General features: G+C 44.5%; 1 protein-coding gene across 3 annotated transcripts in view; it reads left to right on the plus strand.

The window, feature by feature from the left end:
- The window catches only part of NFAT5 (nuclear factor of activated T cells 5), a 203,285-nt gene that overhangs the window by 14,300 nt on the left and 162,553 nt on the right, over positions 1-26,432 (plus strand). For 2 of the 3 annotated variants that reach the window (XM_059905178.1, XM_059905179.1), the window contains 2 exons: positions 1,601-1,669; positions 8,981-9,055. In XM_059905178.1, coding sequence (XP_059761161.1) covers positions 1,601-1,669; positions 8,981-9,055 — 144 coding nt within the window. Of the gene's footprint in view, positions 1-1,600; positions 1,670-5,134; positions 5,256-8,980; positions 9,056-26,432 lie in introns of those variants that run through there. The other variant, XM_059905185.1, reaches the window with a different exon arrangement.

Raw genomic sequence — 26,432 nt, forward strand, 5'->3', positions numbered from 1 at the left:
AGTCAGACAGACCTGCATTTGAATCCTGTCTCTGTCTTACCCGTGGAGCGGTGTTGTGAAATTTACTCAGCCTGTGTCGGTGTTTCTCACCTCCAGGGGACATTTGGCAACATATGGAGACATTTTTGATCATCACAACTGGAGGAGTGCTATTAGCATCCAGTGGGTAGAGGCCAGGGATGCTGCTAAACGTACCACAGTGCACAGGATAGTTCCCTACCACGACGAACTGCGCAGGCCAAAATGTCAACAGCGCTGCTGTTGGGAAACCCCTGCCTCTAATCTGATTCTTAGTCTCTTCATCCATACAATGGGGATTTTCACAATACCTCACTGGGTTGTTTATATAGAGTAGATGAAATAACCATTGATGTTGGGTTGTCGGTTCTTCCACTCTTCCTGCCATTCTAGGAGCTGCCGTCTTAGGAATATACATCGCTACAGAGTTAAATTTCCATGGGCTGAACTGCCAACCATCTGTAGTCCCCAGTTTCATGATATTCGTCCCTGGCAGCCTTTTTGCCTGGTATGACTCTGCCCTTTGGCCACAGTTCATTGGATCAGAGCAGAGGCTGGATCCAAACTAAAGCAGTAAGAATTCTTTTCCCAATGAACTTTGTAATGTGTACTGAGAGATGCCAGGCTTAGTCTGGCTGGTGTCTTGAATGCAGAAGATATAAACCTGGGAGTTGTGGGTGGTCATTTTCTCACATGTGAATGAGATGCAAAAACAACCAGTTTATAGCAGAAGTATGCAACAGTTCCAGAGGGAAAAGCAGCAATACAAGACAGAGTCCCCAGAGTCTGTTCCCCGCTGCACCCTGCCTTTAGGTTCTAGAGGCCATTTCTACAACCATGTAATAATTCTTGCCTAAGCTGGCTTCAGTTATGTGTTTCTTGTGCTCATGGGACGTATTACTGATAACTGATGACACATGTGGAAACACTTAGCATGGTACCTGGGAACAGTAAGTCCTGAATAAGTGTCAGTTGTTATTATCATTCCCATTTTAGAGATAAGAAAGTCGAGGCAGAGAGACAATTTGTCTTCTGTCACACAGCTCTTTGGTGGTAACCCGATCTGGAATCCAGGTGTCCTGACCCCTAGATCTGGGTTCTGTTCTGTCTCTTCTCTTTTTTTTTCTTTTTTTAATTTATTCATTTATTTTTGGCTGCGTTGGGTCTTCGTTGCTGAGCGTGGGCTTTCTCTAGTTGCGGCGAGCGGGGGCTACTCTTTGTTGCGGTGCACGGGCTTCTCATTGCGGTGGCTTCTCTTGTTGTGGAGCATGGGCTTTAGGTGTGTGGGCTTCAGTAGTGTGGCACGTGGGCTCAGTAGTTGTGGCTCGCGGGCTCTAGAGCGCAGGCTCAGTAGTTGTGGCCCATGGGCCTAGGTGCTCCGTGGCATGTGGGATCTTCCTGGACCATGGCTCGAACCCGTGTCCCCTGCGTTGGCAGGTGGATTCTTATCCACTGCGCCACCAGGGAAGTCCCCTATCTCTTCTTTGAATTGTGAAATGAAACTTTCAGAATAGTGAGTAAGTAAGTACCTATGTACAGTTAAAAATAATTCAAAGTGAACCCTGTTGTATTCATCACCCAGGACAAGAACTAGAAAATTGGCTGCCCCTCAGAAGACCTTCCTGTGTCCCTCCCGCTCTCCGTGCCAGAGGTAACCAATATCCTGTTTTTTGGTTGAAATAACTTTTAATAGTTTTTCTACCCACATTTGCATCCCTAAAGCACATGATTTCATTTTACTTGTTTTGGAACTTTATATAAATGAAATTGTACTATACATATTTTCTTGTGACTTGTTTCTTTCAACACTGTGAGGCTCATCCACGCTGTGATGTGTAGCTGTAGTTCATTTATTTTCTTTGATGAATAGTCCACAGTGTATTTATGCAAGCTACTGTGAATGGACATTGGGTTATTTCCTATTTTTGGCCAACAGTATGACTGGGAGCATCCTTGTTTGTATATGCTTGTGCATATGTGCAAGGGTGTCTCTTGGATGTGTAAGTAGGAGAAGACCTGCTATGTTTGAGATTTTCTTTGCTCCACATCCATGTCAGTTTGGGTTTTTATCCATGCAGATGCCCATACCTCGGGCTACTAGATAAAGAAAGTACTGTGTAGTGCTGTGGGACACACATTTAAAACACAGAATCCTTCCTCAGAAAGTTACACATAGAATTACCATGTGACCTAGCAATTCCACACCTAGGTATCTACTCAGGAGAATTGAAAACATATGTTCACACAAAACTTGTGCATGAATGTTTATAGCAGCGTTATTCATAATAGCCAAAATGTGGAAACAACCCAAATGTCCATCGACTGATGAATGGATAAACAAAATGTGGTCTGTACCTACAACGGAATATTATTCAGCATAAAAAGGAATGAAACACTGATATATGCTACAACATTATGCTAAGTGAAAGAAGCCAGACACAGAAAGTCACATAGTATATCATTCTGCTTATATGGAATGTCCAGAATAGGCAAATTCATGGAAACAGAAAGTAGATTAGTGCTTACCAGGAGCTGGGAGGAGGGAAAACGGAGAGTGAGCCTAATGGGTACAGGGTTCTTTTTTGGGATGATGAAGATGGTCTCACAAATTTGTGAATATACCAAAAATCACTGAATTGTGTGCCGTAGCGGGTATGTGAATTATATCTTAATAGAACTGTAAATATAAACGTGATCGACAAACAGAATGACATGAAGGAGGGCATCTTGGGGGGGGGGGTTGGCTGGTGGCGCTGGGCGGGGGGGTGGGGGGGGCGGACCTTTAGATTTGGTTCCTGGGAAGGTCTTTCCAAGGAGGAGGTGCTGTTTAGCTGGGACCTGAAGGATGAGCCCCAGGGTGATGAAGGTGCCATAGGCTGAGATGGGGAAGCTTGGAGGAGAATCAGATTTGGGGGAGGAAATCAAGAAACCTCGCTGGGATATATTAAAGATAGAACCTATACAAACGCAGAAGAATAACAAGGCTGAGCGAGACTCCACGGGGCTCATGGAGAGGCTGAGCAGGAGAGGTGATGGCTGCGGGCTGACACCCAGTGCCTGCCTCTCGGAAGCCAGGACGTGTGTGGACTGCACCCTCCCTGGAGGTTACACCAAGTGCTGGCACAGCGCTCTGGCTCCTGGCCCGCCCGCCTGCTTGTGGGGCTCCTTCCAGCGTTTTTTGGGCCTTCTGCCACGTCCCAGGTCCTCCCCTTACAAAGGCAAGAAGGGCAGGGGAAGGGAGTGTCCCTTCTGAACACCAGATGTGACACATAGCCTTAAATAGGCAGGAGCTCCAGTCTGATAGCTGGGGTGGCCATAGGGAGAAAAGTGGGCTTGCCACCCCTGAAGGGTCCAAAATCTACTTAGAAAGGCACCAAGGCCCGTGATGAATACTGTGGTGCCCAGGGCACCCAGAGGAAAAAGCAGGCCCAACATCGTGGCTGGAGCCAAGTCAAAGGGTCAGAAGAGAACTGAATCTCAACTAGCACATTCTTCCTCACCTAGTGGGTCCTGCGGTAGCAGTCAGCACTTTCAGTCAGCACCTTCGGGTGCTTCTAGCCCACACAACATGGCACGCTTCTGTATTTTCTTCCATAAAGGTCTCTCCCCTCTGGCTCTCTGCCCAGCCAGTTGCCCGCAGACTGGAAAACAAAGGCTCGAAGCCTTCCCCAGAGACCTGGGCTTAGGGATGGGCCTTGGGCAGGCTGGGCGGATGCTCTGTTGATTTTTTTTCCAAGTGCAGAGAATGTGACAGCCAGTTCCTGTTGGAAATAGCTTTTGTTTTCTTTGGAGCACAAAGCACTTTTCCTTTCTCGTGATTGTCTCGGCTCAGGTCATGTTTAGGATGATGATTCGCTAACCTAATTGCATGCCTTCCAGATCCATGGTTCTTAACCTTTCAGGGCATAGGCCCTATTGCAGCTCTGGTAAGAACTATGGACCCTCTTCCCAAAACGTACATACGTACACATGCACATAAATACGCCCAATTTAATATTTAATATCAGTCCTAGCAGGTTCAGAACCCCTGGGTTGCGGAGGGGTGGGTCCTCCCTACCTCGCCACCCCTCACCCCCTGCCCCCAGCTTTCTTTTCCGTCTGGATCTTAAAATTCCCTCTCTTAGCCGTCCTCAGGGGCCAGCATTTCTTGCCTGGCTCCTGCCTGAATTAATCCCATGTATCCAGCCCACTGAGGAGCAGAGACTCTGGCTAGATTTGGGCTGTCTCCAGTTTCAAGTCTCTAGTCCACTGGTGCTCCAATTTTTCAGGCAGCAGAATATTCCAGTGGGATTTGTAAAATCTCTGTCTCATCCGTGCCTGGTTATTATGGAGGAGCCGGGCAGCCAGAGTCTCGGCAGATTCTAGAAGAGGTGGCACAGCTTTGGATGAGACTAGGGAGACAGGCGTTGTCTGGTTTTGTTAAATTCCAGAAGCAAGTCACTTTGCCAAAAATGCCAAAAATAAAAGACTGTCTAGACACACGCTAGAAGCTCTAATATGAGGAGAGACCATCCCGAAGATCATTGATTTATACTGTAAATGGCAAGACAATTTTTTTTTTTTTTGGCCTCACTGCGTGGCTTGTGGAATCTTAGTTCCCTGACCAGGGATTGAACCCCGGCCCTCAGCAGTGAGAGCTTGGAGTCGTAACCACTGGACCGCCAGGGAATTCCCTGGGTTAATTTATTTAACAGGCACGAATTATGTCCCTGTCCTGTGCCGGGCACTGTTCTAGGCATCGGGGTGCACGGTGAGTCAGACAGACAAGGTACCAGAGAGTTTTAGTTAGCGGCAAGCGCAAGGATGAAAATAAAATAGGGTGAAGTGATGGACGTGATGGCGGTGGGGACATGATCAGAGAAGATATCTCTGAGAAGGTGCCTTGGAGCTGAAACCTGCGTATTGAAAATGAAGCATCCATTGGGAGGAGGAGGAGAGCTCCAGGTGGAGGGAGCAGCTGCAAAGGCCCTGAGGCTGGAACCAGTTGGGCTGCTTGAGGAAAAGGAAAACACGTGTGGCTGGTGCAGCTTCCGGGAGAGGGGAGGTCGGGGCTGGGACGGAAGAGGTAGGCAGAGGATGGACGGCGTCGGGCTTTGCAGAAAAGACAACGGAGTGTGTGGGGCAGGCGTCTGATGTGATTGGATTTGCGTTTTGAGAACTGGCCTCCGTGGAAAGAAGTGTCTTCTGGGAGAGCAAGAACGGAAGGGGGAGCAGTACGAGGCTGACGAATGATCCAGGTGAGTGGGAGACGGTGGCTCGGACCTCTTGGTGGCCGTACAGATGGCAAGACAGCCGTTTTCCAGTGAACACACTTGGCTCATATCACATAATATATGACAATGCACGGCGGTTAAGACCCCGTGGGAACCTTAACTTTACTGCGCGGAAGGACCAAAGTTAGGGTGTTCTTACCAGTGCAAGGTTTCCTGTTCGTGCCCTTTCAGGAAAAACAAGAACGAAGATATAAATCCTCCTTTACAGAAAGTTGCTTGGCTGTTTTTGTCTTTGCAGAATGTTAATCTCCTTGGCAGGCAGGAGGTGGGGAGGAGGGCTGGTATGTATTAGGTGCCTACTGCATACCTTGATCTCATCTAATCCCACAGTAACCCTACAAGGCTCTTGGGGTTTTTTGTTTTGTTTTGTTTTTGAGATGAGGAAACATGTTCAGAGAGGTTAGGTATATTGCCCAAGGTCACAGCTAACAAGTGATAGAGCTGGGATCCAAATCCAGGTCTGTGTGATTCCAAGTCTTTCCACACCATCCCAGGTGAAAACACTGAGGAGGCCCTAGTAACCTCGAGACTCCAGGGTTTTAGCTACCCCTTGGATGAAAACTGGTCTCTGTTGGGGGTCCCCTGACTTTTCTAGAACATGCAGTGTGCTGAATACAGTGATGTCCAAGACTAGCATTTAAAGACGTTCCCTAAAAATAATAAAGACATTTCCTAATGTTTAGAAGATTTAATGATGCCAGAGAATCTAAGGGGGAAAGAAGGATTTGGGTCTTGAGATAAACAGGCTCATTAACTAGCAACAAATCAATAAGGGTGAAATCAATTAGGGCTAACTGGAAGGTAGGATTTATGCCATCTGGCTTGACTTTTGAAATGAGAGACTGATGGCGGCTACCAGTGTATCATGGAGGCGCAATTCAGGGACAAAAACCCTCATGTTGAATCTGTGCTGTAATCCTCCCCCCGCTGCTCTGCGGCCAGTGCTTGGTAGGAGGGCTCTGGAGGGCTCCAGTGTTTCCAGCAAGACCCCTGGTCTGGGGTCCTTGCAGCCTCAGGACTCTTAGTGTCACGAGGACTCCTTCAGGTCTTGGGCCTTCCAGAACAACCCAGAAGGGAATGGGCCTTGCAGGGTCCACCTGGTCTGACTGCCCAGGAGTGTCTCAGAGAAAGGCTGGGGCAACATTCCCAGCAACTGGACACAGGAAAAGCCAGCCCATCACACCCAGAGTTACACCCAGGGTTACACAGAGAAACATGACACTGTGTTCCTGTCTTTGGCGCTTCAGGCTCTCCGGTGGGTGTGCACACCTGTGACTCGACTGCAAGCCCCATGCAGGGAGGACTGTGTCCTCTTTTTGTCCTCTTCTTCATCTTCTTATCTTTTTTGCTGTTCTCGAAAGTCTGAACGGAGGTTGACAGATACTGTCTTCATCCTCCAGGATTTGACATTTCAGCTGGAATTATAAACCCATAAAGAGAAAACTGAGGCATTATGGGCAGTAAGTTTTGAAATCAGATCTGGCTTCCAGCAGAGATCGTGAAGCCTTGGTTTCCTCATCTGCAGCATGGGGTGATGAGGCACATCATAGAAAGTGGCTGTAAGGCTTGAGTGAGACGATGCATGTAAGTGCTGAGCAGAGAGCCCAGCCACATAGCAACCCTCAGAGCAAGTGCATAACATTTCTGCCACGACCCCCTTACGCCTTCAATGGTGCATGTTTCAATAGGAACTTTCAGTCCTTTTGACTGTGACTCACATCACAACCCTATAATGTGTGTGTGTATATCTTTAAATACAACTACAATGTAAATTTTATGAACTAGTACCCCTTACTATGTGTGATGAATTCTGATAGTTTCTACTCTATTCAGTGTTGTTGAAAAAAAATGCTGAAGGGGCACAGGGGAACTTTTGGGGCGATGGACATGTTCTACATTTTGATTAGAGTGGTGGTGGCGGCATGGGGGTTCTTGTCAAAAATCATTGAACTCTACATTAAGATGGGAGTTTACATTTTAGTGCATGTAAATTATATCTCAATAGATTTGCAACCCTCTAAGTTACTTTTTTATTGAGACAATTCACATTCCATAAAATTCAACCTTTTAAAGTGTACAACTCAGTGATTATTAATATATTCACAGAGCAACCATCATCACTAGCCAGAACATTTCCTCACTCCAAAAAGTAACCCTGTACCCATTGACAGGCACTTCCCATCCCCCCAACCCTAGCCCCTGGCAACCATGAGTCTACTTTCTGTCCCTATGGATTTGCTGGTTCCAGTCCTGTGAGGCCAGGATCAGAGTCTTTGAAGCTGGGCCAGTTACTGGGCCTCTGGGGGAAGGGGCACACTCACCACCCCCCGCCCCAGAACTGGGATTTCTCTCTTAGGTCCGGGTATTGGGCGACTTCCAGGAGCATCAGTGACTCCTGTAGGTGACTCATACCCTTCATCTCCACTTTTCTCCACACTTACTCCAGGCCCACCCACTCCTCTGGAAATGCCCCTTACTCACTCACTCCCCTCCTGTGGGAGATCTGGACAAGGGTGCACCCAAGGAGGAGTGTGGAACGGACTCTCCAAGGTCAATGTGGGAAACCCATCACAGAACTGCAAAAAAAGATGCAAGTAAGGTTCAGGAATGTGTCCAGCACAGTAGGGGCTGGAAGTGGATTTGGAACTGGGGGTGGACAAGAGGAGGAAGCAAGGGGGCTTCCCTGGTGGTCCAGTGGTAAAGAATCCGCCTTCCAATGCAGGGGACGTGGGTTCTATCCCTGGTCAGGGAACTAAGAGCCCACACGCTGCAGGGCAACTAAGCCCGCACGCCACAACTACTGAGCATGCACACCTCAACTAGAGAAGCTGCGTGCCGCAAACTACAGAGCCCACGTACCACAACTAGAGAGAGAAAACCTGCAGGCCACAACTAGAGAGAAGCCCGTGCACCACAACGAAGAGCCCGCGCTGCAACGAAAGATCCCGTGTGCTGCAACTAAGACCGGATGCAGCCAAACAAATAAAGAAGAAAAAAAAAATAGGAGGAGGAAGCAAGGGGACTGTTACTGGCTGCCTGGAGAAGAAGAGGGGGACCTGGAGGTGACTTGTGCCCCATGTCCCTGCCCCGAGGCTCCACCTGGAAATGCTCTTACTCCCTTCACCCCCCGCTGCCTGGGAACGGTGCAGACAAGGAGACACCTGAGGAAGGGAGAGGGTGAGAAGTAAGGGAACTGAAGCTGCAACGTCCGTGAGGATGGGACTGACCTGGACGGACTGATGCCAGCTCTGCCGTCATCTGGAAACGGGTCTGACACACGGGCTTTCAAAGGAGACGTGGAGGTGTTATCAAGGGCCACCTGGAGACATAAGAGAAAAAAGTCCTGGAGCTTTAAAAGCCCACTTTTTCCAGCTGTCATCAACAGGAAGGGAGGTAGGACTCTGGTGATGTCTAAGGAATGAAAGCACACTGACAGAATAACATTTTAGAGACGTGTGAAGCACGCTGCAGAGCGTAAGTGCCCGTGATCCTGTTCATATAAAAAAGATATTATGTGTGATTGTTCATAACGGACCCAAGTCTGAAAGGATTCTCACAAACCTGCCGTTAATAACCTTCGGGGAAAGGAATTTCACTGTCTACTATTAATTTTTTTTTAACAATCATATGCTATTTGTGTAATTTAATGAGATATATTTTAAATTTATTTTTAATCTATTTTTAAATAGGTGATACATTCACATGGAAAATCTCCTTCCCATTCTTGTCCTCATCTGCAAAGACACCCACTCCGTGTGCCTTAGGTAAGTAATGTTCCTAATTTTTTTTTTTTTTTGTATCCTTCCAGAATTTATGCATATGTAAGTAAATTTGAATAGAGATTCTTAGTGCAACTTTTTTGGAGCTCTAATTTGGAAATTAGAATTCAAACCCAATGACCAGACATAAGGGCTCTGAAGTTTTCCCGTAATCAGACATATCTACAGGGGGCCAGTGGGCACGAGGTACACCTTTCCAAAGAGGAGAAGGCTTTAAAACATGATATATGTAAAACAATAATTGATAAATGCTCATTATAAAGGGACCAAGAGGGAGTCCCCTGGTGGTCCAGTGGTTAGGGCTTGGCACTTTCACTGCTGGGGCCTGGGTTCAATCCCTGGTCAGGGAACTAAGATCCCACAAACGATGCAGCACAGCCAAAAAAATAAATAAATAAAATAAAGGGGTCAAGAAATGCAATAAAAAGGAAAATCACCCCAAATGGCTCTACCCCAAAATAACAATAATTAACATCAATAAAACATCACATCTGGACCAGTGATGTCCAGTAGAACCTTCTGCAATAATGGAAATGTTTTCTGTATTATTACAGTAACCACTAGCTACATATGCTATGGAGTGCTTGAAATGTGGCTAGTGCAACTGAGGACCTGAATTGTTTATTTTAATTAATTTTAACTTAAATATACACAGCCTTGTATGTCTAGTGCCTGCTGTAATGGGCAGCGCAGTTCTGGACCCTTTTTAGTGCATATGTCTGAGTGGATGGATGTAAAGAGAGGCTGGGGAGGCAGGCTATTTTGGCATCACCTGCCAGAAGCCTCATAAGTGTGATTACTAATAACCTGGGAGTTCTGCTTGTGGGAATTATCTTAAAGTAACGGTTCTCAAAATCTAGCTCCGAGAGTGTTTATTAACATGAAAAACTGGAACGTTGTAGAAAAATATTTACTGACGTGAGACTATGTTCACCACTGTCTATTAAGTGAAAGGCAGGTTACAAAGCAGGAGGATTTCATTAAAATATAAATTGTCTAGAAAGACACACTTCAAACTGCTCAGCACATGGTAGGCGCTCAATGAATATGTGTTAATGAATGAGTGAAGGTTAATAAGAGTTAGCATTGAGTGGTGAAATGGTGAGTGATTTTATATTTTCTTCGGTTCTGTTATTTATATTTTCTGACTATCTATGGTAAATTCATATACCTTTGTAATAAGAAAAAATATGTATTGAAAAAAGAAGTATAGTTGCCAGGTTGTAATATTTCAGAGCTGGAAGGAACTTTGGAGACAAATGCGCACATGGCTAATTAATGGCAGGAGCCCAGATTTCCCCGCTACACACAAACATCTCCCAGCGCCAAGGAGAAAAGATTGCTGGATGGTTTCCTGTTCTGGACTATCCCTGGCAGGACAAAGTCTCTCAGTGTGGCAGTTCAGCAGTGGATTTAGGGAGGACAAAACAAAGGGTATCAACGCTCTTCAGCAAGATATAAAACATCATGAAGAATCTCACTAACAAACTCTGGGCGTCATGATTTTGCTCCAAGTGCACCATTTTGACCCCAGCAGAGACACCCTGCAGGACTCCAGTCCAGTCAGCATGTCGGAGAAAAGTCTCCGTCCCTTGCAGGAGGAAGTCTCCTTGTTGTCTCTACATTTTGGCTCTTCTTCAAAGGCTGTTCTTTTTCAAAATTCTTGACTGAATCACTCAGTCCCTACCTCAGATGTCCTTTCTTTTTATCCAGCCTTTGCTGTTGGCATTCACCCTCAACTTTGGAACTTTACTATATGAAATGCACTTTACTATGTGAAGTGGTTGATTATTGCCACGTCGCAGCTCTTAGTTCCATGACTCAGTTCATTTTACCACACTTTTTCTGAGTACTGACTAGATCGTCAGCATTGATGGATACAGAAACATACAAAAAGGTGTTTATCCAAGAGAAATGAGAACATACACCCCAAAATGACTTGGACAAAAATATTCACAGCAGCTTTATTCACAGCAGCTCAAACTGGTAACAGTCCAAATGCCCATTAACAGGAAAACAGATAAACAAGTGCAGCAAATGCATTCAATGCAGTGCCACTCGGCAATAGAAAGGGATACAATACCGACACACACAACAACGTGGGTGAACCAGAGACACTATACACAGTGAAGGAAGCCAGAAAAGCAAAAAGAAATAAAGAGTGCAAACTATATGAATCCATTTACATGAAGTTTCAGAGCAAGCAAAATTAACCTAAGGTGAAAAAATCAGGACAGTGGTTATCTCTGGATGGGGGCGGTGTGGATGGTCCTAGAAAATAGGACAGAAAATAGTTGGGGTGGGACACCCCTGGTGGCGCAGTGGTTAAGAATCCGCCTGCCAATGCAGGGAACACGGGTTCGAGCCCTGGTCTGGGAAGATCCCACATGCATCAGAGGAACTAAACCCGTGCGCCACAACTGCTGAAGCCCGCGTGCCTAGAGCCCGTGTTCCACGACAAGAAGCCACCACAATGAGAAGCCCGCACACCGCAACGAAGAGTAGCCCCCGCTCGCTGCAACTAGAGAAAGCCTTCTCGCAGCAATGAAGACCCAATGCAGCCATAAATAAATAAATAAACGTAAAAAAAAATAGTGGGAATGGACATGCTTCCTATCATGAAAGGGATGTGTGTTATGCAGCTGTGCCCACTTGTTAAAACTGTGTAGCTTCAGATTTGCATATTGTAATATGTGTGACTTCTCCCCGGAAAAAAAGGCGGGGGGTGGAGGCTGTAAGAGAAAAGCAGTGAAGAGAGTAGGAGTGGAAAGTGGGTAGAGGAACAGATGAAGCAAGAGTGGCAGAATGTTGGTAATTGTAGTATAAGCCAATATCCCTGATGAACATAGATGCAAAAACCCGCAACAAAATATTAGCAAGCCGAGTTCAACAATACATTAAAAGGATTGTACACCATGATCAAGTGGCATTTATTCCAGGGATGCAAAATGAAGGATAAAAGCCATATGATCATCTCAACAGATGCAGAAGAAACATTTGACAAAATTCAACATCCGTTTATGAAGAAAACTCTCAACGAAGTGGTTATAGAGGGAAAGTACCTCAACATGATAAAGCCATGTATGACAAGCCCACCACTAACATCATACTCAGTGGTGAAAAGCTGAAAGTTTTTCCTCTAAGATCAGGAGCAAGACAAGGATGCCCACTCTTGCAACTGTTATTCAACATAGTATTGGAAGTCCTAGCGAGAACAATTAGGAAACTCTCTGTATTATCTTCATAATTTTTCTGTCTGTCTAAAACCATTCTACAAAATAAGGCGTATTAAAATGTTAATAATCTAGGCCCTGCTCTCAAAGAAGGTAGTGGCTGGAGGCATGAATTCCTAGTTGGTCTCCTGGGTTCAAACCTTGACTCCACCATGACCTTGAAAGGACCCTCTTGGTGGCCAGTTTCTTCTTCCTTAAAGTGGGGGGTGATACTTGGACCTACCTCATGGGGGCGCTGTGAGGAGCAAACGAGACACTTGATACAAAGTGCTCAGTACCACCCCTGCCTCAAGTTAGAAATCAATGCAGATAAAATAGAGTGATTGAGAATGTGCATTTCCGGGCCAGGCAGTCTGGCTTCAAATCCTGTTTCCTCCAGGGCTTGTTCATAAAATCGTGGGCTGGTCCCTCGGACTGAGCCTCAGTTTCCTTAGCTATAAAATGGGATGAATAGCACCCCCTGCAAGGGGGATTGGAGGATTGAATGGGCTCATGCGTGCAAAGCCCCCCAGCACAGTGCATGCACAGGGTAAGCCCTCGATCAGTGGGAGCCGTAGGAGGAAAGTAGATATGCAGTTAGAATCCAGAGCAAATAAAACTGCCTGAGCGTCCAAGAAGGCTTCCCCCAGGAGGCTGTAGAAAGGGGCCCCACTCTGGCTTGTGTGCTGAGGCAGCTGATTGGCCGGCTTCACGGTTCTCCAAGGTCCTGTGTGACCTCCTCCTCCACCCTGTGAGGTCCTCCCAGGTCCCCAGCGTTGGAACAAAGCCTCCGTCTGCTGTTCCACTACTGTTCTCTGTCTGAACTCTGATTAAGTCCTTATCTCAGCCGGCTTTGCCCTGCTTGGCTGCCTGTCACATTCAATTCCATTCCAGGGCTTTCATTCTGCCCTGGCTCGAGTGTCTCTGAGTGTGAGGCTCTTGGACACAGGGCCTGGTCTCCATCGTCCTTGGTTCCCATAAGCCTGAGCACCGTGTCTGGAACGCAGCAGCTTCTTAGTTCATGGCAGTGGAACAGAATAAAATTATTCTGAAGCCAGCTTCCGGGCCTTGATATAGTTGGATTTCAAGGCACTGAGATACACTAGCACACTTCCCCCATCAAAAACTACCTGCTCTCTCTGGACTCCCTCTGGCCCCAGATTCTACGATTAGAACTTCATTGCTTTGGCTTAAGCCAAATTAGGACCTTGTACCTGATAAAAATGGAACACTCTGTATTAGAGTCCTAGCAGGGAACAGACGGTACACTCGAAAGGGTGTAACTGAAAAATAAAATAAGGCAATTAATGGCAGGACAACTTACAGTGAAGCGGGCAGGATGGAAAGAACCAGCAGGGATGGCGAGGCACCCTGGGACTTGCGACAGCAGACAGCTGTTAGCATCTAGGGTGGCAGAACCAAAGGGAGCCCGTGAGAGCTGAGCTGTGGAAGAGCCGCCTTGAGGGGGCCAAGGCTGTAGAGATGCAGCCACTGCCCAGTGGTGTGAGGCTGCACCAAAGATGAAATATCTCCATGTTCTTCTCTTCTTGCCCTCAGATCTCCTGGCAGTGGCTCCATTGGCCAACCCAACCAGAAGCCACAGGGTGAGGGGGCCTGGGTAACGCGGTCCCCAGCGGTCAGCCTCCCCAGAACTAAGAAAGATAGAAAATGGATCTGGGGTGGGAATGAGGGAGCAAACCGAGAATAAACCTTCAATGGTGACATATTCTAGTTTTATCAGTCATGTACAATTCAATATAAATAAGGGCATCAGATCCTTGAGGAAGCTGAGGGAAAGGAGACTAAGGCCCAGGATGCTGAAGTGTTAGAAAGGAAAGAGCATCACTGACTGGGGAAATGATCCCCCCACCCAAAAAAAAACAAACTTTGCCTGTTTCCAGTGGTGGCCCTGGAATGTCCGTATGAGAAGGCTCTAAGGATGGTCATTTGAATGGATGGGAAACAGCCATAGCTATTGCATAGCAAGCTCTGGGGCTTTACTTAGATTTGAGTAGCTGGGGGTGGTGCTTGTGAGGATTATGGGGGGCATTAAGTCTCTTCCCCATCTCAGCCATCCCTTCAGCTCCTGTACAAACCTTTGTCCTCCCAGGACTTCTTGAAACCTCTTGGAGATGCTAAAGTGCGCTGTGACCCTGAGTTCTGGGAGGTGTGACTTGTAACCTGGGGGATGTGACTTGTAATCTGGGAGATGTGACTTGTAATCTGGGGGATGTCCTTGACCACGGGGGCACCCCACCACACCTCCCATGGGACCAGTGGAGCACACTTTGTGGGAACTGCAGGGATTTGGTAGATTATCTTAAAGTCTGGGTTTGGGAAGGAGGAGGAAAAATGGGATCAGTGTCTAAGGCTGTGTGAAGGGCATTAGGAGAAGCACAGGGGCAGAGAAAGGGAGTCCTCGGGTGGAATGAGGCGCTCTTGGGGCTGGAAAGGGCCAGGGATCATCGAGGACCTTGCTAGTCAAAGTGAGGTCCGGGGACCTTGTGCCTTTTTCGTTCAGAAGGTCATTCAACAAACACTGAGTGACTAGTCCAAGCCTAGCACTGGGGATACAGAAATTAACAGCAGGCAGAGAAACAAATAGGAAACTTCACCTCAGTGCGGGAAATGCTAAAATAAGGATGCTGAGTGTGGGGACTTCCCTGGAGGTCCAGTGGTTAAGACTCCACTCTTCCACTGCAGGGGGCACGGGTTCAGTCCCTGGTCGGGGAACTAAAGATCCTGCATGCTGTGTGGCACGGCCAAAAAAAAAAAAGGTTGCTGAGCGTGGGCGGATATGGGTGGACTAAAGAAGGTCCCCCAACCTGGGGGGGTGGGGTGATTGGGGTATACTTCCTGGACTTGTGCCCGTACAACTCGCCCAAATTTCCTTTCCCGATCCCACGATCCCACGATCCCAAGATCCCACGATCCCACGATCCCATGCTGCTCCTGACGTCAGCACCACTCAGTCTGCCTAAAATCCTCCTTCTCTGATTATTTCACTGTTTGTGTGCCCAGATTTCATTTCATTAACTAAATTGGGCTCCTCTTGTCCCCTCCCACTGTAACACCTAGTAGGCCCTGAATCCTCAGTACGAGAGAGTGAGTGAATAATGAGTTGGCAGATGGATGATCTGGTACAGTTGATAAGCGTACTAGGGAATGGTGAGACCCGCTCCTTCTTCCTGTCATCTATCAACCTGCTTTGCGGACAGGCCCCTTATCCATCTCTTCCTATCTATATGTGATGTTTGAAATATGATTATTTCCTCATTTATGGGTTCTTTAGAAGCAGCATGTAGAACAAGCCAGGAGGCCTCACATAAGGAAGTGCTTAAAAGCACAGACGCAAGCCAGACATCAAGGTTCAAATCTTGGCTTCGTTATTTACTAGGTCAGTGCCTTGGGACATGTCACTTTACCTCTCTGTGCCTCAGTGTCCACAACTGCCAAAGAGGGATAATAAGACTACCATGCTCATAGGGTTACTGGGAGGTTATACAAGTTGTTATCTGTAAAGCGACTAGAACAGTGCCTGGCACTTGGTAAGTACTATGAAAAGGTATGCTGTTCTTGACAACTTGTGTGCTGGACCTGTGATTCACTTGCCTGGTCTCAGGTAGTCAGGAAGGCTGAGAACATCCTCTAGAATGGTGAACAGAGGAAGGCTGATCTTGCCCCACACACATCATAGAATTCAAGCTGGAGGTAAACGGTCTTTGTCCCCAGCAGGTGGCCACTGGGCTGTGGGCTTGCCTGGGGCCATCACAGTCTAGTAACCACTTTCATAAGAACTAGAAAGACCTTCTTCTCCTGTCCCCATCGTGGGTTCTGTGATTGAGTCTTGTCAGGAAGCTCCCTGACCTCCTCCACTTTGAAGCCCTTGGGACTGATGGCCTTTCCACTTCCTCTCACTGCTAATCGGCAGTCAGTGGGTTGGCTTTGGGAGGCAGATGGTGATACTTGGGCTTGGCTGGCATTGAAACTATTTTGTAGAATTCGGATTTAGTGAGTTTGCAAGGGCGAAGGGCCAGTGCATTTAACTTGGGCATCCTCTGGACCTTGATTGCATCTGTTTCTTCTAAGTCAATGGAGCTCCCAGCTGCCTCCTACCCACCTAGTAGAAAAGGAATCAGGGTGTGCACCCTGACATCTGAGACTGAGCATTTCTTACTCTGGGCCAGCTCAGAGACACTTGGCTAACTCTCTGGCTCTGAGATGTTCTTGGAAACTTGGGGGATTTTGCACTATGGCTTTCTGGCGAGGCTGCCTCTGATCTGGAGGGAACAGGAGACGTTTCTGCCTTCCAACCCAGGGCTCAACTCAGCAGAAGGATGCACTCAATCTAGGGGAGCAAGAGGCCAAGTGGTGCCACTCTCCAAGCTTGGGATGTGATGGAGGAGCTGTACAGATGGCTGTCAGACCAGAGGTCAAGGGTGGAGTGAGCTGAGACCTCTACTTCCAGGGGCTGACTGTGGGGTCACAAGGACCGTGCAAAGTTTTGGTAATGCTGGGGTTCCTAATAACTGCCAGGAGATGTCAATTCAGACAGTTGTCACCTCCAGCACCCTAGACACAGTGTTGGCTCGGTCATGTGGGGAATTGGCACCCACCTGACCTCGACGATTTACCATTCCATATTCTGCAAAGGAGCAATGACACCACAGTATATCCTGTTCTTCACAGAAGACCCTCAGGAGTTTCCTTCTTTTTAAAAACTTTTTATTTTGAAATAATTTCAAACTTATAGAAAAGCTGCAAACATAATATAAAGACTTCCCATATATCCTTCAGCCTGTTCACATTTCGCTGCATTTATTCTATCTCTTTCCATGTATATGTGTGTACATATATGTGTGTGTATATATACAGAATTTTTTTCTGAACAACTTGAAAATAAGTTGTAGACACACTTACCCCTTAATACTTCAGTTTGTGTTTCCTAAGAACAAATAATTTTATTACGTAACCACAATATAAGTATCAAATTCAGAAAAGGTAACATTGATCCAATGCTATTATCTACTCTACAGTTTGTATTCCAGTTTCACCAGTTTCCAATAATGTATTTTATAGCTGTTTTCCCTTTATCAAGGATCTCATCGAGGATAAGCATTACATTTTATAGATAGGTGTCTTTAACGTCTTTACTCTAGAATTGTTCCTCAGTCTTTCTTTGTCTTTCATGTCCTCAGGAGTTTTCTAAACGAATTTAAATCTAAAAACATTCTCGTGGCTGTCACTTCTCTAAATGCTAACTCAAAAAGAAAAAAAAAAAAAGACCTTTTCAGTTCCTTACCTTTGAAGCCTCAAGACAGGTGGGTTTGACAACAATCTATTTTGGTAACGCCTGGGCATTTTTGGCTTATCCATCTACACTGGTCTCAAATGATCCTGGGGTTTGCTCTTGGGTACACAGTAGATGCTAATAAGTACTTGCTGATTTGCCAGGAGAGAAAGTGGATTTGACTTGTGGATTAAATAACCCAAACGACATTCCAGGAAGGTTTTGCTAGAGAGACAAAGTGTTGGCACTTCCAGAGGTGAATACCTGGGGCATTAACCCAAGGACAACAGCAGGATTGGAGTTCTTTATCTTACTTCTGTTAGGCACTAAGTACACTAAGACTCTCCTCCTCAAATTCCCCTGCAGGAGAGTCAGGAAGCTCCACTGCAGGTTCAATTCATCACATGGAGGGAGTGAATCACAGTGATGTTAGGATCCTACAAACTTTGACATGTATTTTTTTGACCTCCTGCCTGGAGTCTATAAATTTGGATCATCTCCTTAGGAACAACAGAGAATAGAGCTTTGAAGTCAACCTCTTCATAATAGCCAGCCTCCAAGATGGCTCCAACCTTGCCTCACCTGGTATCCCCCCTTTTGTGTAATTAGTCCCCTCCCACATGAATCAGGCCTGGCCTATGTAGAATAGGGTGAAAGTGACACATATGAGGCTAAGTCGTAAAAGATAATGCAGCCTCCATCTTGGTCTCCTGGCTAGCTTGTTTTAGAGAAAGCCAGCTACTTTGAGGACACTCAGGCATTCCAGTGGGGAAGCCCATGTAGAGGGGAACTGAGGCCCCCAACCAACTAACTTGCCAGCTATATGAGTGTCATCTTAGAAATGGATCTTGTAGCTCCAGCCAAGCCTTCAGATGACTGCCACGTAGACCATCATCTAATTGCAACCTCATGAGAGACCTGGAGGCAGACCCTCCTATTCAAGGTGCTCCCAAATTTCTGACTCACAGAAACTGAGAGAGATAAGTTACTATTATTTTATAGGAAAAGCCAGAGGCTTCTCTTTTTTTTTTTTAAATTTATTTATTTATTTATGGCTGTGTTGGTCTTTGTTTCTGTGCGAGGGCTTTCTCTAGTTGCGGCAAGTGGGGGCCACTCTTCATCGCGGTGCGTGGGCCTCTCACTATAGTGGCCTCTCTTGTTGCAGAGCACAGGCTCCAGACGCGCAGGCTCAGTAATTGTGGCTCACGGGCCTAGTTGCTCCGCGGCATGTGGGATCCTCCCAGACCAGGGATCGAACCCGTGTCCCCTGCATTAGCAGGCAGATTCTCAACCACTGCGCCACCAGGGAAGCCCCTACTATTATTTTAATTCATGAAGCTTTGGGAGTTATTTCCTGTGCAGGAATACATAATTGATACATTATTCCATTGAAAATTGTAAAGAGGCACATGATCCAGCAATTCCATTCCTAGATATATACCCAAGAGAATTTGAAACATGTTCAAACAAAAAGTTGTACAACATATTCATTGCAGCATTACTCACAATAGCCCAAAAAAGTGGAAACAACCCAAATGGTCACCAGCTGATGAAGAGATAAATGAAATGTGGTACATTCATACAGTGGAATATTATTGGGCCATAAAAAGGAATGAAGTACTGATACATGCTACAACGTGGATGAACCTTGAAAACATTAGGCTAAGTGAAAGAAGCCAGCCACAAAAGACCACATATTGTAAGATTCATTTGTATGACACGTCCAGAATAGGCAAATCTATGGAGATAGAAAGTGGATTAGTCATTGCCTAGGGCTGCGGAGGTACAGGGTTTCTTTGTGGAGTGGTGATGAGAATGTTCTAAAATTGGTTGTGGTGATGGTTGCACAACTCTGTGAGCCATTGAGATTGTTCACTTTAAATAGGTAAATTGTATATGTGAACTATATCTCAATAAGGCTGTTATAAAAAAATTATAAAGAGACAAGCTATCCTAGGGACCTCATAAGGGTTTAGTTCCTGTTCTTTTCAACTAAGATATTAGTGTCTCTTTTGCCAGGTGCTTAGAGAAGGTCCTAAGAGATTTACCTGGCTACATGGTGGAAAAGAACTGCTGGACTTAAAAGGGAGGAGCAAAAGGAATGTTCTGCTAAAATAATTAAAGAATCATTCTAACCTACCAAATGCTGTACAATCAGAATCATGACTCGTAACCCTGACAAAGATTAGACTTTGGGGAGAAAATTAATAATAGAACCTGGATTCCTAATTAAGTCCTGTTAAGAATGTGATATTCCCACCCTCTAAGAATGGCAACCACTGTCAAGAGCAGTCTTCTTCCTTTGCCTGCTGAAGCTTTAGCCCTGCTGAAGCTTTAAGCCTCTCCCCTTTTTTTTTAATCAATCCAGATCACTGGTGTTTCAGCCTAGAGTGTGTACTCTGAACTCTCTGAAGTTACAGATTAGAAGTAGTCGTGGGACTTCCCTGGTGGTCCAGTGGTTAGGACTCTGTGCTTCCACTGCAGGGGGTGTGGGTTTCATCCCTGGTTGGGGAACTAAGATCCTGAAAGCTTCATGGCGCAGCCAACCTCCTAGACCCACCTCCTAGAGAAATGGAAATAAAAACAAAAATAAACAAATGGGACCTAATGAAACTTCAAAGCTTTTGCGCAGTAAAGGAAACTATAAACAAGACGAAAAGACAACCCTCAGAATAGGAGAAAATATTTGCAAACGAATCAACGGACAAAGGATTAATCTCCAAAATATATAAACCGCTCACGCAGCTCAATGTTAAAAAAACAAACAACCCAATCCAAAAATGGGCAGAAGACCGAAATAGACATTTCTCCAAAGAAGACATACAGATGGCCAAGAGGCACATGAAAAACTGCTCAACATCACTAATTATTAGAGAAATGCAAATCAAAACTACAATGAGGTGTCACCTCACACCAGGTAGAATGGGCATCATCAGAAAATCTACAAACAACAAATGCTGGAGAGGGTGTGGAGAAAAGGGAACCCTCTTGCACTGTTGGTGGGAATGTTAATTGATACAGCCACTATGGAGAACAGTATGGAGGTTCCTTAAAAAAGTAAAAATAGAATTATCATATGATCCAGCAATCCCACTACTGGGCATATACCCTGAGAAAACCATAATTCAAAAAGACACAAGCACCCCAGTGTTCATTGCAGCACTATTTACAATAGCCAGGTCATGGAAGCAACCTAAATGCCCATCAACAGATGAATGGATAGAGAAGATGTGGCACATGTATACAATGGAATATTACTCAGCCATAAAAAGGAATGAAATTGGGTCATTTGTAGAGACGTGGATGGACCTAGAGACTGTCACACAGAGTGAAGTAAGCCAGAAAGAGGAAAACGAATATCGTATATTAATGCATATATGTGGAATCTAGAAAAATGGTACAGATGAACTGGTTTGCAAGGCAGAAATAGAGACACAGATGTAGAAAACAAACGTATGGACACCAAGGGGAGAAAGCAGTGGGGGGGACGGGGGTTGGTGCTGGTGGGATGAATTGGGAGATTGGGATTGACATATATACACTAATGTGTATAAAATAGATAAATAATAAGAACCTGCTGTATAAAAAAATAAATTAATTAAATTTATTCCCATTTGGCATATGCAGACCTATACGCTGGGCTCAAAAAAGTTTTATCATTACTTTTATTTATTTTTAAAATTATTATTATTATTATTATTTTGTCCATGCTGCGCGGCTTGCAGGATCTTAGCTCCCCGACCAGGGATTGAACCGAGACCACGCAGTGAAAGAAGCACAGAGTCCTAACCACTGGATCGCCAGGGAACTCCCATTACTTTTAAAACAATATCTGGCTCTGCTTATTCCTGTTTCCTTTTTCAAAATGTTCTTTTAGAAACAATTCTTTATTTTTCAAAATTAGCGTTTATAATTTTAGAGATCAAGCATAATCAAGATGGCCTGTAATTATTTAGCATAAATAAAAAACAGAGAAATTATAGGGGTTTTTTTTACACTCTTGTAGAGGTTTTTTTATTTAGGTATCATTAACATTCAGATTAAAAGTTTTTCCTGTTTTATTGAGATATAATTGACATACAACACTGTATAAGTTTAAAGTGCACAGTATAATGATTTGACTTACACATATTGTGAAATTATTACCACAATAAGTTTAGTTAACATTCATCATCTCATATAGATAAGTATTATTGTTGGTTTTTTTTTAAGTGACATGGTATTTAAGGTAATTGTAGCAGCCTTTTACAGATGAGGAAAGTGAGACCTAAGGACATTTAGTGACTTGCTCAAGTTGATACAGGTAATATAGTGGGGATTTTCAATCTCAAGTTCTGCAGTTACTCCATGTTGCCTATACCCACATGTAATGGCATTGAATAAAAGGGATTCAATATCTCTTTTTTTTCCTATTTATTTATTTATTTATTTATTTATTTATGGCTGCGTTGGGTCTTTGTTGCTGGGCATGGGCTTTCTCTAGTTGCGGCGAGCGGGGGCTACCCTTCGTTGTGGTGCACGGGCTTCTCATTGCGGTGGCTTCTCGTTGCGGAGCACGGGCTCTAGGCACTCAGGCTTCAGTAGTTGCGACGTGCAGGCTCTAGGGTGTGTGGGCTTCAGTAGTTGCAGCACGCGGGCTCAGTAGTTGTGGCTCGTGGGCTCTAGAGCGCAGGCTCAGTAGTTGTGGCTCACGGGCTTAGTTGCTCCTCGGCATGTGGGATCTTCCCAGACCAGGGCTCAAACCCGTGTCCCCTGCATTGGCAGGCAGATTCTTAACCACTTCTCCACCAGGGAAGTCCCTCAATATGTTATGAATGGCACCCATGATGGCCATACTCAACCGCTAAGTATTGACCTGAGATTGAATTATTCTATCCAACTGAAGCCTTGAATACATAACAAATACATTAATGTGCATTGTAAGAAATGTAATGAAATATACTCAAATTTCTTTAATTTCTCAGCCTCAACCCTTAGTCTTTTACGTTGAAATGAGAAAATTTAGGATCATTTTAATATGAATTTTTACTCTGGGATCCAGAAGTCTTTCAGAGTTCCCACTTATAAAACAGCTAAACGACTGTGCCAAGAACTTACCCAGATTCCTCATTTGGCTGTTATTGGTGTCACCAGGAAAACTTTTATTTTTGTATATGAAAAAAATGCCTTCTTGTCATCATGGTATGCTGGTGGATTTCTTTTGGTGGGATGGGGGTGTTAGAAGGAAGGATTTTAAAGAGGTTCTTACTGATGTTCAGGGCTGGTACGAGGGTGAGGCAGGTGCAGAATTTAAGGGTGTGGCAAAAACCAAAGCAGTCAAGATAAATGCCATTTTAATGGAATAGTTTTAAAAAATCAAAATTAATGCAAAGAATCCATGATGAACAAAATGCTAAAATTATAAGTAAAGGCAAGACCCAGCAGAGTTGGGATCAGGAGATGACAAATGATGTGAGTTCTGCAAGTGCAGAGTCAGATTCTGTCTTATTTAAAATTTTGATATTTTGTTCATCACAGAGATTTCCTTTTTTAAAAAGAAAACATTGCAGTAAAATATTATTTATCTTGATTGCTGGATTTTTTGGCACCCCCTTAAATTCTGCAGTTGAGGTGAATGCCTCTCTTGCCTTGCCCTAGCCCTGAAGACCTTTCCCAGGGAAAGCTGGAAAGAAGCTCGCACACCACCCACCCGACGTGTGCCTGGCTTTGGTGAGCTGAGCCACACATGTCTCAGGAAAATTTCTTTCCCTGGTATCACTGATGGTGAGAGGAAACTTTTTTTAACTCTTTCCGTTTGGAGACATTTACCTGTTCATGGGGCAGCCTCTGGCTGGTGGGCAGCTTTCCCACGTGTTGTCATGAAGTCAGCTGACCCCACAGACCAATGCGGGAGGGAATCTTCCTGCTGAGTCTTCACATTCCCCGGATGAAAAGTAAGGCTTCTGAAAGTCCTAATGGAGGCCCAAAGGTACACACTATAAGCTTAATAATACTTGTCAAGTTGAATTAAACTTCTGAATGTTCTCAAATGCTCCACGTTTCTGAGGTTACCTTTCTTCTAACATCCAAATGAGAGACTTGGGCATCATCATATAAAACTTGGGATGCTCCCGAGGGGGAAGGAGGATGGTTTGCACTGTCTCTGTCCTTTCCTGCTCTCAGTTTCTGCTACACTGACTCTCTAACCCTGCAGGACTTCTTGCCCGTGCATCTGTAGTCCTCCCTGGGCAATGCTCTTTGCCCCATGCAGACAGCTTCTCTCCCCACCTCTCCAAGGTACCAGTAACAAGCCTTTCTGTGGAACAGACTTTTCCTGAAGGTTTGTGGGGAGTAGAGAAGGGCATGACAGCACAGTCCAGGACAGGAAACAATTTAAAATTTTTAAAAGATATGTTTGGATAAACAAGACCTAAGATAATTCATTGCCAGCAAATCTGCTATGTAAGAAATGCTAAAGGGACATTTCTCAGGGTGAAAGGAAATGATATCTGATAGAAACTTGGATCTCCAGGAAGAACGAAGGGCAAATAAATATAAGAATAAATATTAGAAACCATTTGAAAATACTTCATTTCTTTAAAATACTTATGAATATTTAAAGCAAAACTTTTAACATTGTATCGTGAAGTTTACAACTTATGAAAATGTAACAATACATATTTTAATATAAAGTGGCACAATATTAATTCTAAATAGACTGTTAAATGTTAAGGATATATATTTTAATTTCTACAGTGACCACTTTATTTTTAAATTTAATTTAATTTTTATCTTATATTGGAGTACAGTTGATTTACAGTGTTGTGTTAGTTTCAGGTGTACAGCAAAGTGATTCAGTTATACATGTACATATATCTATTCTTTTTCCGATTCTTTTCCCATATAGGCCATTACAGAGTACTGAGTACAGTTCCCTGTGTTATACAGTAGGTCCTTGTTGATTATCTATTTTATATATAGTAGTGTGTATATGTAAATCCCAAACTCCTAATTTATCCCTCCCCCCCCACCTTTCCCCTTTGGTAACCATAAGTTTGTTTTTGAAGTCTGTGAGTCTGTTTCTGTTTTGTAAATAAGTTCATTTTTATCATTTTTTTTTAGATTCCACATATAACTGATATCATGTGATATTTGTCTTTCTCTGCCTGACTTAACTTCGCTTAGTATGATAACCTCTAGGTCCATCCACGTTGCTACAAGTGGCATTATTGCATTCTTTTTTATGGCTGAGTAATATTCCATTGTTATATATGTACCACATCTTCTTTATCCATACCTATGTTGATAGACATTTAGGTTGCTTCCATGTCTTGGCTATAGTGAATAGTGCTGCAGTGAACACTGGGGTGCATGTATCTTTTCAAATTATGGTTTTCTCTGGATATATGCCCAGGAGTGGGATTGCTGGATCATATGGTAGTTATGTTTTTAGTATTTTTAAGGAACCTCCATACTGTTCTCCATAGTGGCTGCATCAACTTACATTCCCACCAACAGTGTAGGAGGGTACAGTGACCACTTTAAAAATGCAAAGAAGCATAACAAAAAAAGCTAAAAGATAAAGTAGATTTCTAAAGAAATATTTAATTAACCCAAAAGAAGGCAAGATAGGAAGAAGAGAGAAACAAAAAAACACCAGGTGCCAAAGAGAAAACAAATAGTAAAATGGTAGACCTATATCCAACCAAATCAATGATTACATTAAAAGTTAATAGTCTGTAACACTTCAGGGACTTCCCTGGTGGCGCAGTGGGTAAGAATCCGCCTGACAATACAGGGGACACTGGTTCGATACCTGGTCCAGGAAGATCCCACATACCGCGGAGCAACTAAGCCCGTGCACCACAACTACTGAGCCTGTGCTCTAGAGCCCGTGAGCCACAGCTACTGAGCCCATGTGCCACAACTACTGAAGCCTGCATGCCTAGAGCCCATGCTCCTCAACAAGAGAAGCCGCTGCAATGAGAAGCCCGCACACCGCAAGGAAGAGTAGCCCCCGCTCACCTCGACTAGAGAAGGCCCGCACACAGCAACAAAGACCCAACACCACCAAAAATAAATAAATAAATAAATAAATAAATTTATTTTAAAAAATAGTCTATAACATTCCAATTAAAAGCAGAAATTGGACTTCCCTGGTGGCGCAATGGTTGGGAGTCTGCCTGCCAATGCAGGGGACACGGGTTCGAGCCCTGGTCTGGGAAGATCCCACATGCCACCGAGCAACTGGGCCCGTGAGCCACAATTACTGAGCCTGCGCGTCTAGAGCCTTTGCTCCGCAACGGGAGGCCGCGATAGTGAGAGGCCCGTGCACCGCGATGAAGAGTGGCCCCCGCTTGCCACAACGAGAGAAAGCCCTCGCACAGAAACGAAGACCCAACACAGCCAAAAATAAATAAATAAATAACTTAAAAAAAAAAAAACCTTAAAAAAAAAAAAAAGCAGAAATTGTCAGAATGGATAAAAATGCATGCTTCAACTATACTCTGTCTACAAGACACACAAGAAAAATTGATAGGAAATGAATAGAAAAAGATGTATCCTGTAAACAGTAAGCATAAGAAAGTTGAAGTGGCTAAATTAAGATCAAATAAAGTAAACTTCATGACAAAGTCTATTATCAGAGATAAAAAGGGGAATCTCATAATAACAAATAGGAATAGCACCATGTTATGCATGTAGCAATCATGCATAACAGAGTTTCAAAATGTGTGAAGGAAAAACAGAATGACAGAATTCAAAGAAATACACAAATCTACTATCATAATTGGATATTTTAGCAGCTTCTCAGCAGTTATAAAACAACTTGACAAAAATTAGTAAAGATATAGAAGATTTGAACAATATTATCAGCTATCTT

Source organism: Balaenoptera ricei, chromosome 19 (genome assembly GCF_028023285.1).
Source record: "Balaenoptera ricei isolate mBalRic1 chromosome 19, mBalRic1.hap2, whole genome shotgun sequence".
Taxonomy (NCBI): Eukaryota; Metazoa; Chordata; class Mammalia; order Artiodactyla; family Balaenopteridae; genus Balaenoptera; species Balaenoptera ricei.